Genomic DNA, 12,069 nt, shown 5'->3' on the forward strand with positions numbered 1-12,069 from the left:
TGACCCTCTTTAAGCTGCTGCCTTGTGTGAAGCTGCTGTGTCACGTCTGTGGATTGCACTGAGGGGGCACTGGGAACACTGGGGGGGGGGATTTTATACCCTTTTCACATCAGTCATTCGGTTCATAAAAGCGTCAAACGTCACTGGGCAACACGTGCAGGCGAGCCCGCGCCTTTTCAGCACAGAAACCACAAGTGAAAGATGGGAAATTACAGCGAGGAAGTGCAGAAAAATAAGTGTAAATCCTGCAGAAGCACCAGGTTTCAGGAAACAAGACACGAGAAACGTGCTGGATGCGTCTGGGCAGCATTTGCTCACATCCCGAACAGCTCGTCTTTAACTTGTGCATCGGCTGCCAGCGTGTGAAATATGGTGCTGTGAGAGCTCCAGCAGCAGCAGCAGCTCACGCTCCCCCCCCCCCCCCCCCGTCTGAACTGCAAACCAAGTCTCAGAGAGATCAAAATTCAATCCCGTTCTGAGAAAAAAAAGGCAGAGCGAAATGACGTTATTTGAATATGTGCCCAAAATCCTTAATGAATAACTTAGGACGAGTAGGAGGCAAATGCTGCCCCAGCTGTTTCCTGTTGAAAATGTCTGTGTAATGTAGATAAATGTGAGGGATTTTCTCTCTAAATCCGTCTCCTGTTCGCTAAATCTCACTTCTCCAAAACGAGTCTGCGCAATGGAACAAAGTCGGAATATTGAGATGTGACATTGCCCGCATCTCATCCTCTTTCTCCCCGATTTTTAATGACTTCAAACAAGTTCATTTTCGCCGGGTTTTGTCTTGCGGAGACCCGTGGGGATGTCTAGCGCTCTTTCCTTTCAGTGGCATTTATGTGATGTCTTCAAGGTAACTTACCTGATTTCCTTTGACGCTATTGTCGATTATCAGCTCCACTTGCTCTCTTTGCACAGCATCCTGGATTAGTTTTAAACGGCGAAATGAAAGCGCATTCACAGCTTTTATTCATAATTGACAGCCTTTGCATGCGCGACCAAATGATTTATACAGATTTTAACAGTTTGATCTGGTGGTGAATAATTGCTCTGCATGTCCTGGTGATTTCTCTATTTAGCTAATAGCAGAAAGATGCTCTCTCGACGGTTTTAGGGGACTTTTCTTTTGGGAAGTCCTGAATCGTGCGTGACTTTGACGGTTTTCCATCCTCGGAGTTTGCGCGCTCTGCGCTCTTTTTCAACAGAAAGTCCAACTGTCAGAGCCATTACTGCTGAGTCTGCAATATTTAGGGCTTAAATGTCTAAACCAAGGCTGTGGGCCGATGGGAGCCCGGGATGAAATGCGTGTATCGGCACCGTGCGCTGGAGCTTCTACTGCAGATGGAGAGGGTCCTGCGTTTCTTCTTTTTTTGCGTATTTGGCTCGATTCCTCGGCGGGGTTTTGGCGAAGGGACCGTTTCCCCCTTAGGTTTTTAGAGGGGAGACACCCCTGGCTCTTGCGATCTCTTCTCCTGTTTTATTTCTCCAAATCACTGTTAATCAGCCGTGCGTAAAAACGCACTTAAGGCTGCCTTGGCACAGCGAGAACGGTGAAACCTCACCGCCGACTGACTCCTAATATATGCTATTAAGCTGGTCTAGATTCTGCCTGAATTTAGAGGACGAGATCGGGGGGCTGAGCTGCAGGGCGATCAGCAGAAACTCGCCTTTCCAATTTGGAGGCGCTGCGTTCGTTTGCGCACAGACGCTCCGGAGCATCTGCTGATCACCCGCCCGGAACTCCTGCGCCACGGCGACTTTTGATGAAATTCTGCCTTCTTCCACGCTTGAACCTGTATGAACTTACCAAACCTGACAACCACCACTTTAATTTCACATTTGCACAGTGTAACGAGCTGGTTTCAGTAAATGTTGGGAAATGATTAATGCGCACTCCGCTGACACTCCAGCGGCGCTTCACTGGAGATGTCTTTCATTAAATTAAATTTTTTTAAAAGTCCTTTCGGGTGATGCTTAAGTGAAAGCCAACTCAAATCCCCTTTTCTCTCTCCCCTTTCTCTGCTGCAGAGTGCAATGTGCTGTATCTCCTGTAGCCACACCCTCTCGCTACTGCTGTGCATCCTCACCCTGACTCCGACGGGAACAGGGGCGGGCCCAGAGACCCTGTGCGGGGCGGAGCTGGTCGACACGCTGCAGTTTGTATGTGGAGAGAGAGGCTTTTATTTCAGTAAGTGCACCTTTTTATTTATTCATAAAGGTTGGCTGTATCCGTCCCAGAGCTCCCCATGCACCTCCAGCAAGCTCATAAATAAAAAAGCAGCCAGTTTGACATCTTGTCTTGACTTCATCCTGCATTAATGCTACTTTCCCCCCTTCATTCACTCCTTTTCTACTGGTTCATCCTCTCTTTAAATGCCATCAACGGCCGCATCTGTGGCACATCTCGATGGTGCAACACCGAAGGGTTGAAAGTGAAATTTGGCTGCTGATCGCCAAGAAAGAGGAGGAGAATAAATTAAACGCTGCACATGATTTTTTTCCCCTTCATTTTTCCACCAGAAAAGGGAGAGCCACCCAAAGAAAACCCACCAGCAGCAACCCAGGGTTTAAATCTCTCATTTTTCCATTAAGGGCACAGAACAGTGGAGGAAATGTACACTGTCAGAGGCGAACAGTGTGGCTGTGCATTAGCATATACAGTAGCAGGCCTTGGCTCCACAGAGCTGCGGTTTAAAACCTCATTATTTATGTCTTTGGCGGCCGCCCACCAGTCAAATCGGTCACAGCCAACTGTCACAGAGGAGCTGCTTAAAATTCAGTTTTATTATTTTCATAGTAATTTAGCGTTATTTTAAAAATGACACAAGGTATAGATTTTTCCATTTCCAGTTTAACTTTACCTTAAACTGTAAACCCCTTTGAGCCTCATGGGAACTCTGACTCACAGTACGAGACAAAAAGAAGACCACAGTACAACTGTATTTGATTTGCGCTACAGTTTATTAAACTTCTTGATGAACAGAATATGTTAGCATGCTAATGTTTGTGTCAGTCTGTCCAAATTCAGTAACTTAAGGCAAACCGTTCAAACGTTATGATCTCATAGTGAAACCTGCTGTGGCATAGCTGTGGTCACCTCTCACCAAAAAAGGTCCAGGTTTCGCCCGGTCCTCCAGTTCCATCCCAAACTTCTTCATTGATGGTTGATTCTAAAGTATTTTTTGTGTCCTTTAATGTTCTTGCTGCTCACTCACCCCCTGGCTGCTGGGTTAGACCCGAACACCACGGAGGCCAGTATTAAAGGCATTCTTCTTAAAGTGACCTCTGTCGCTCTCCTCTGACAGCTTCTGTTTGAGCCGCAGTGATTGTGTTAAAGCAACGCGTACGCTGGTGACTTAGTCTCGTCCAGTTGAAGCACTTTTCTGCAAGCGCGATAATGCCCGTTCTGACATCTGCTGCTAGTGTTGGAAATATTGGCCTCCGAGTCCAACTCTGTTGTCAACCGCCTGTTCTCTCCATGGCCAGTGTTTATTTCTTGGCCCCTTGAAGCAGCAATTAGCCCCTGCAAAGATCTCGATGTCTGTGGCTACCTGCTACATCCTTTTGACCGCAGTCACAGTTCCAACGAGGGCATGAGGACTTGCTCCGACGTTGTGCTCTGAAACCACATGCAATATGATAATAATGACTCCGACCATCCCGCGCTGTTGCCAGACCAGAACATCAGCACTGGACAGTCTTAAAAAAATCCCAGATTACACCGAATGACGTTTGTTTTTCAGCGTCCTCAGCCAGTGTTGTACAGAAGTCTTGCTTTCTAGAATATCTGTGCGGTTGAGAGTAAGGGGGGGGGGATTCTGGCTGTGGTTAACAAAAACACAAACTCTGATTTCCTGTACAGTCGAATGTGGTACACAGTACGTGTATCCAACTCCCCAACCTCAATTGTCAAATAAAAAAGCGCTCTGCTGCTAGAAATTTGGACACAGAGTGGTGTAGCAGCCCGAGCCCGATGACCGGTAAAGAAAAACAGGAAGTCCAAGTCCTGGCCATTTCCTGAGGTTGACCTCTGACCTTTAACCCGTGGTGCTTCATTTAGCAGAATCGTTTGATATCAACTGAGCTGAGAGTTGGGTCAACATGCACCTTGCTGCTGCGGTTCCTCCGCCTTGTGCAACCTGTCCACGACAAGCTAACATGCGAGATTGTGAGATTGTTAGCTGCCGCTAACGCCCTGGGTGCGTGAAGAGGTCATGACAGCCTTCTCAATCACAGCTCCCCTGTGGAGCACCTCTGTTACGGCGGCTCGAGCAACCCAGGCCTTGTTCTCCTGGCGTCGTTTGAGGAGGTACAAGAGCTTCGAGTGCTTGCGCAATTACAGCGTTAGCGATTGACGTAGAAGGTAAAATGGCCATGCAATGCAAGGGTCACCCCTCCAGCACGGCGCTGGCAGCCTCTTCTGTAAATGCGATGGCGATTTTCTACATCAAATGAAGCTCACAGCTGAGTTCCTTCCACGTGGCTCAAGGCTCGGTTTGAAGAGTTTTTTTTATTTTTTTTTAACAAAGCCCCAAGAAGTGTCTGCAGCTGCGGGCTAAAGTCGCTGAAAAGTTAAAGATCCTGTCAAGGTATGAGGCTGTCCAGAGAGGCGACGCGAGAACATGACAAACCCTTGGCTACCGATTGCAGCCTTAACAAGGGTTTTGGCGGCCGTAGGACGGTGCGGGCGTTCATTTCGGGAGAAGGTGCTGAACGGAGGCCAGCGTACCTCTAAATCCTCATGAGGCTACCGTTGCCTGGCAGGCGCTGTGGTTCACTTCTCTTTCGGTTCTCATGTACCAGTGGCGAGGAGAAAAACCATTTGTGTTCTCTCGAACAGCGTCACACCTTGGCCCTGATGCGGTCGCTCTTTTCCCTGAACTCTTCCCCTCCGGCCTTGCCGTGTTGAACTTGGCTGTTCCCCGACTGATAATGTGCTCAGAGCCGCTGTTGCAACAACAGGCTTTCTGTGCTGAGGCTAGCTTTGCCAATCCACCTTACGCATGTCACCAGTAAAGCAGCACTGGTGCGTTTTAAAACTACAGATTTCCGACCCTGACAGAAAACCTAAATACTAGCAAGTGGAAATTCTTTTTTCTTTTTTTTTTTTTTTTTAGGTAATGAATCAAACTGTCTTCTATGAAAGTGAAAAAAAGCCACAAATGCAGTCACTTTTTCCAATTATTAGCCTGACCTAGAATCCTCAGTTGTCTTTGCGCAGCTTCAGCAGGCAGCAACTGTGGTGGGATTCCACTGTGATGTACCTTCCACCATCCAGGTCTGTTATTGGAGGGTTTTTTTTGGCTCAAGCGGGAGTGGTAAATGGCTCCCTTCATAATTCACTCCATATTTTATAAGTTTGGGCTAAAATATTCACCTTTGCCTGACAATAAGTCGCAGATATACGGTCTCACTGTTGACTTTTTTTAAATGAGTGACGCACAAACTCCTCGCCACGGACGGCACGGTCCATCAATTATGGCCACGAGCTAATTTGGAGAAAAAAAACAAGCTAATTTAAGCACTGTGCTTTTTTAAGGGTTTTGGCTTGAAATGATGTGGGGTGAGGATGGAAAGTATAGAAGGAACGTTTGCTTTAGCGGCTATTGATGAGATGTCGTCGTCATTCTGAGCCGGTGCTGTTGAAAACAACAAGAGCCGGGGAAGGAGGTAGAGCGTGCAACTTGCACGTCACACATAGCTAGGCCTTGTCCCTCAGCAGCAGGGGATTATGTGGATTACAGGATGATCAGGACACCCCCCCGCCCCTCCGTCCCTCCCTCCCTGGTGTTACACTGGACCTGAAGTGGAGGGCAGCGAGATCTGAAGAAAGACCTCCTGTGTCCTTGCAGAGAAAAGGGGTCGTTTTTCCATTAAGCCCCAAAGTACAGTTCTGACCCTTCCGCGAATTAATGCCCAGGTGAACAAAGAGGCATCTCATGAAATGGACACGCAGGCGTCTCGTCTGTACATTCGGAGAAGCTGAGACACGAGGGATTGGAGGACAATCTGGGGCCAGCAATTCTTTACCTCTTACGCCCTTCATCGCTTCAAATCAGGTCGCATAATGTCGGAGCTCTTCAAAGACAACGGGAGAATGCTGTAAGAAGAGCTGCAGGGTTGAAGAGCTTCCCGAGATGGCTGATGTCCTGGACCTTCCTGTGCATCACGTCGCCACAGGTGGTCTCATCAAAGCACTTTATTCAGTTAGCTGAAGGTTAACACTGTTAGCAAGTGTTAAAACATTGAATGCTAACTAACCTGCTCTTGCAGTGAATAAAACAGGATAACGTTTCCTCTGGATTGCCCCTAAATAACAGAAAATCTGGCATCTATAAGCCATTTTTCCAGATGATGCACTAAATACTGGCAAAGTGCCCCCTCAGGAACCTTTCCATGGTGTCTCTATGGTGCAGTGCCCTTCAAAATGTCTTTCCAGTAAATGCCAGATGAAAAATTGGTCCACGGTAACATTTAGCCCAACATGAAACTTGAGTCCTGGTTCCCAAAGAGGAAATCAACTTCAACTTGTTAATCTCCTTTGACTATACTCTATGCCCCAGCTATGACCAGACAACCCTTTTAACCCTCCACTTGTCCCCAATGCTAACTCTTAATTATCCTCAGCTTCAATTTCTCCTTTTTTCATATGGAAATCTGCATTTCACACTAAATAATCTTAGGTCCAAATGTATCATATCCACCTTTTAAAGCCAGAATCAGGAACATTGGGGGGGGGTTGGGCCTTGTTCTGTAAAATTGCTGGTATTCTCCATATGAAAGCACTGTAGCTTACAGCCGAAACGCTGACACATGCTTTCTAATCTGGCCTCTGTCGTCGTGCGTGATCCCTCCATCTGGGGTCCATTTCAAAGAGCAGATGATCATATGGCGCGATGTGTGGCCATAAAGAGCCGTTAACCTTTATTTGTTTAACAACAGTCACAGAAAGCCTTTTGTTTATGGGGGATTAGAGCAGTCATCCCTGGAACTGAGGCAAAGCTTTTAGACCTGATTATTACATGCGTGTTTTTCCCCAACCTGCCCGAGCTGATTATCCTACATGCTGCGAGCGGTGCCAGCTGATTTTGCTCTCCCTTCCAGCTGTTTGTGCAGCGGGGTTGCAAGCTATTTTCGGGAGAATAGCGGATGTTAATTTGCAAGAATTTATTGGGACGGATTGAAAAACAGGTCAGGCATCGCCGCACGGTCCCCTTTGTTTGGCTTTCAGCAGCCATTATATAATCATGTCGTGTTTTCTCCTTCTGAATGTGTGCTAACGCCAGGTGTAAATGCAGTGGCCAAGTTGGGTCCTGCTGATTCCCCCCCCACTAGAGGACCAATTGCTCTGATGAGCCGCTAAAGAATTAGGGAGCCATTCTCATCCAGGCTTTGCCCATTTTGACCGTGTGAGATCTGGGTGAATCCAGTGCTCCGGTTTCTTAAATAATGCAGGTCTCCCGGCGTATTTTTAGCATCATTCTACCTGATGTGTGACACGAACGCTTTTCGTCACGCCCGTCCCGCCTCCCCGCCGCTTCCTGCTTTTCATTCACATCTCCATTATCTACCGGACAGGGTTCTCCGTAAGGTGGGGGGGGGGGACATGTGGGAGAAAGATGCTTTTGTTTCTGAATGAAAGCTGCTCTCTGTCCAAAACAACATTATCAGGAAAAGGCAGACGGGGAGACGAAGTTAATGCACTTTGTCAGGACTGGCAGGCGACTGAGCCAAGAGCTATTAACTCTGAGAGGGAAAGGCATTTCCTCCTTGTAAATGCCATATTAAATTATTATTGTTTTATTTGGCAAAAGGGAAAAGCCCATCAGGGCTTTATTGCACAAGGTGTGCAGGGAATTGTAAACGGAGAGACTGAAGGCCACCAGAATAGGGTGGGTTTCAGGGGATGAGGGTGCTTTGAGATGTCACATAAACCTCGGTGCCAGCGCAACTACCAGGCACGTTTAACTTCGCTACTCGGAACACAAGTTTCCTGTATTGTTTGCGTTGCCGCCGCGACCTGGGAGGATTGTGCAAGTCATGCCGATCCACCTCCTGGTCTTCCCATCTGAGTTTCAGTTCTCATTACGCATGTTCATTTTTCATGGACCTCTTCCAGCTTCTCCTCGACACGGTCGCTAGCTCCGCTCGCCGTGCCGATGTCCCACATCGTCCTTCACGAATGTCACCCCGCTTTGAGCTGCGGTATTCTTTGTGGTTCGCGGGCATCCATTTAACACCAGCTTTCACTTACAAATTAGAGAAATAACTAAATAATCCAAAGGAATCCCGCCGTGTGCGTTGCAACCTTTGACTCCAGGAACCTTTGGAACTTTTGACGTTTTTATCTATTTGACATTTCGATCGATATTTTTCTGCCAGGCAGAGTCGAGGTATGGCCAGATAAGATGTGAATGAACGGATGAAAATTGGGATGCGGCGCCAAATCCTTCCTGCAGGTTGATTAGACTGAGCAGGGTTGCGGCTGGTCCTTCCTCCTGCAGAGGAATGGAGAATAGGTCCGTGTCCATGTCCATGCCAGGTGGCCTGGGCCAAGTCCAACCTAAAGGCAACTACCCAACAGGGACTTTCTAGACTGGCCCCTCACACAGGTCCAAGTTGCCTTATGAGGTGACACCAGATCCAACAGCAATGGGACTGTCATCGCTAACATCAGCTCCAGATGCTTTCCAGATCTTCTACTTCACCAATACTTTTTCACGGTGTGTTGCAGGTAAACCAACAGGCTATGGCACCAACGCACGGCGCTCACGCGGCATCGTGGAAGAGTGCTGCTTCCAAAGCTGCGACCTGTGGCGTCTGGAGATGTACTGCGCTCCCGCCAAGACGAACAAGCCCCGCACGCAGCGCCACACAGACAAGACGAGAGCGCCTAAGGCCGGTGGCACAGGGCACAAAGCGGACAAGGGCGCGGAGCGCGGGGCGGCACAGCAGCCAGATAAGGCAAAAAACAAAAGGGTGAGCAGCACAAAACAATCCTTTTAATAGCTTTGGCTTTAACATTGGCTAATGTTGCATATTCATCCCAAAGACATAAAAGAAAAATTATTACAAGCTGTCAGCAGGTTTGTCAGCAGTTATTCACCATAAGCCTGACTGCATCTGGTTAAAATGATTTTGTTTTCCTTCCACAGAGACCTTTATCTGGACATAGTCATTCATCCTTCAAGGTACGCACAGCAGCAGATGCTTTTTTATCTTACTTTGTTGCTATATTAGCATGCGCGCCCTCTCCAAACAACCTGTATGTCAGACAGAGACATTTTACCAAACTCGATATGATGTGCAGGCAGCAGGCGCAGAGCACTGAGATCTAAATCTAATCTTGGTGGGTTGCCAGCAACAAAGGGAGAGTTTGATCCTTTTTAAAATGTGACCGTGTGCTTTTTACTCTCTCCCTCAAACATGAAAAACATCAGCCGGAGGAGGAACTAAGTGGTTTTTGTGGTAGACCCACTGGCACTCCCGCTCCCCAGGCAGAATCCCAGCTCTGCCGCTTCACATAATGAAAGCGGGCATCTCACCGTGAAACATGCAAAAATCCAGAGGTGACATAATGCACCTGCGTGTACGGTGGTTTTCCCACATGGATTTCTGCTACATTCTGAAGATTTTCGAATAGCACGAGCACTGACGTTGCAATAAAACCGCTAATGTCGATCCACTTCCATGTTAAACTTAATTCAAACGGCAAATGAATGCGATTGGGTGTGAAATTACACCCGTATTCGTTGAACACCCAACTTAGCCCTTCAGCATCTCCGACTCCAAACGGCGCCACGGGGGAGGACCCCAACCCTCTTGTGAAGCTCTTTATCTGAACTACGATTTTCTTTTTGTTCTTCTCTTGCAGGAAGTGCATCAGAAAAACTCAAGTCGAGGCAATGCGGGTGGCAGAAATTACAGAATGTAGGCGAGGAGCGAATGGACAAATGCCCAGCGACTTGAGAGGAGAGAAGGGAGTGGCCTTACCTGGTACCCCTGTGGAATGGTTCACTGTAAAACAAAAGGCTAACAATGCCCCGAAAAGCTCTTCACAATGATTGAAACAGGAGAGCTACCTATTGTTTAAAGCGTTTGATGAGGGATCTTGTTATTATTTTATACACTGCACCATTCCATACTGGGAGGAATTCTTTGTTAATGCAATGTAAAAGACTAGCTTAGCTGCTGAGACACAAACAAGAGCTTAATGTCACCTCCATATGGGGGGGCTGCAGCAGGGGGCTCCAGGTGGGACAAATCCATCTGGGTTGTAGCCAATCAGAGAGCTGCAAGCTGGCTTTGCAAACTAATGGTCCACCTTGTTCCTTGAGGTTTGTGGAGGTATCAGCCCTTTGACCCCGAGTGGAGTCATTATGCTCCTTCGCTAGGACAGGATGTTCTGTCAGAGGTCGCGCATAACAGTAAAAATTAACTCGTTTTTATGCTTTATATCCCCTTCATTGACTGAGTGCAGCATCGGTCATCTATTCGGAGTCCCTTAAAGGTTTGAGTCCAACTCAAATCCCCCCTGAGCTTGAGGAAGTGTGGGGGCCCTGAGGTCTAAGTCTAAAAGCCATAGACTTCTCAAACGACATATCAGAGCCGATTAGAAGGAACAGCAAGTCCCGCAGAACAACGCTTTCTCCTGTTTTCCTAAACAGGGAGTCCAATAAACCAGAAACTAGGCTGAATTATTGCATTTGGCCAGGCAGCACATGGTACGTGTGCGGTTGTCAGAAGTGGGTCAGTCAGCGGACTCAAAGTGCATTTGGCTGGAGGGGTAGAGACAAATCAAACAGTCCCAATCAGGCAAGATGTTTGTCGTCTGCATCGTTTTCACATGGCACCACCGCGGCCAAATTAGATTTTTGTCAACAGTCCAGTGGCCGGTGATTGAGCTCAGAGTTTGAGCGGAGGGCCACGTTCAAGGTTGGCCACTAGTTGTGAAAGTTTAGCCACAGCAAGTCAACAAGCGCTTTACAGGCCACCCATTGGCGAGTATCAGCTCGGGTTAAACGTTGCTATCACGGCCACAATAACATTGTCCGCGTAGATATCAGCTTTAATGACCTCGGTTTGTTTTTATCTGGTCAGTTTAAGATGCCCAAGATTGCTCCTACATCTGGTGGCTTCACCACGCCATTACGGTTCGTGGCGCGTGGTCCGAAGACCACCCAAAACACATGCGGACTCCGCGCTGCCGTCAATGCCCTCGACCAAAATGGCAGGTCCCTGCGGAGACCCGAAATAGGGCATGCATGTAACAGTACACAAGCACACATGCAAGGCAAACAGCGTGAATGAGAGTTGTGTAACCGCGAGCAAGGATCAAGCACACATCAACAGTTCTGAGAAGCCCTGGCATGAGGGCTGGCAGTCACGACTGTTTGTCCTGGCTTCCGTGTTGATTTACAATCATTTTATCCCACGATCATCCCGAGACATCTCATCTCTATCTCTGCCTCTTCTCTCTGTGTATAACCAAACAATATTCCCATTTATGTTAACCTTTGCATTACTATCATTCATTGTACACGATGGTTTCATATAGCCAAACTCTATTAAGAATCCTATCCACTGTATAATGGTGCTATTTTGTAGTTTGTTACTTGCAAGCGATGGCTAAGATGGACAGATGGCAGGGCTTACATTGGAGGTCTTCCCTTTTGCACAGCCTTGTGGCCACCATTTTAATAGTATTTTTTATTTGTAAGCTGTTTCAGTAACATAGTGTACAGTAAGTGAGTATCTGTGTGAAATCTGTGAATGCATGGAGTTTAACAAAAAAAAAAGGAAAAAAAAATCCTGTCTCGGTCCCAAAATGCTATTTTTTTCTACTGTTTTTCTTCGGAACAGTTTTCTCAATATTGATCCCTTATGCCAAATAACTTGACAGAAGTACTGTGAACTGTAATTCTTCCATTTGTTTCGGGATTGTACAAATTCATGGTGTGCTTTTGACTGTCCTGTGTGTGTGTGTTCATGCACTTCAGAAGAAGCCAAGGTATCAATTATTAAAGCCATTCACCGCAGGACTACACAATCTTTGACGACCACCAGCCC

General features: G+C 47.3%; 1 protein-coding gene across 1 annotated transcript; it reads left to right on the forward strand.

Moving 5' to 3' along the window:
- The first annotated feature begins 698 nt into the window (after nt 1–698).
- igf1 (insulin-like growth factor 1) lies at nt 699–11,798 on the forward strand. Its single transcript, NM_001190362.1, is given in 5 exon segments — nt 699–853; nt 2,029–2,188; nt 8,735–8,979; nt 9,156–9,191; nt 9,875–11,798. Coding segments are annotated over 5 exon segments (549 nt in total). The 5' UTR covers nt 699–805; the 3' UTR covers nt 9,935–11,798.
- Nucleotides 11,799–12,069: the final 271 nt, after the last annotated feature.

Source organism: Takifugu rubripes, chromosome 18 (genome assembly GCF_901000725.2).
Source record: "Takifugu rubripes chromosome 18, fTakRub1.2, whole genome shotgun sequence".
Taxonomy (NCBI): domain Eukaryota; kingdom Metazoa; phylum Chordata; class Actinopteri; order Tetraodontiformes; family Tetraodontidae; genus Takifugu; species Takifugu rubripes.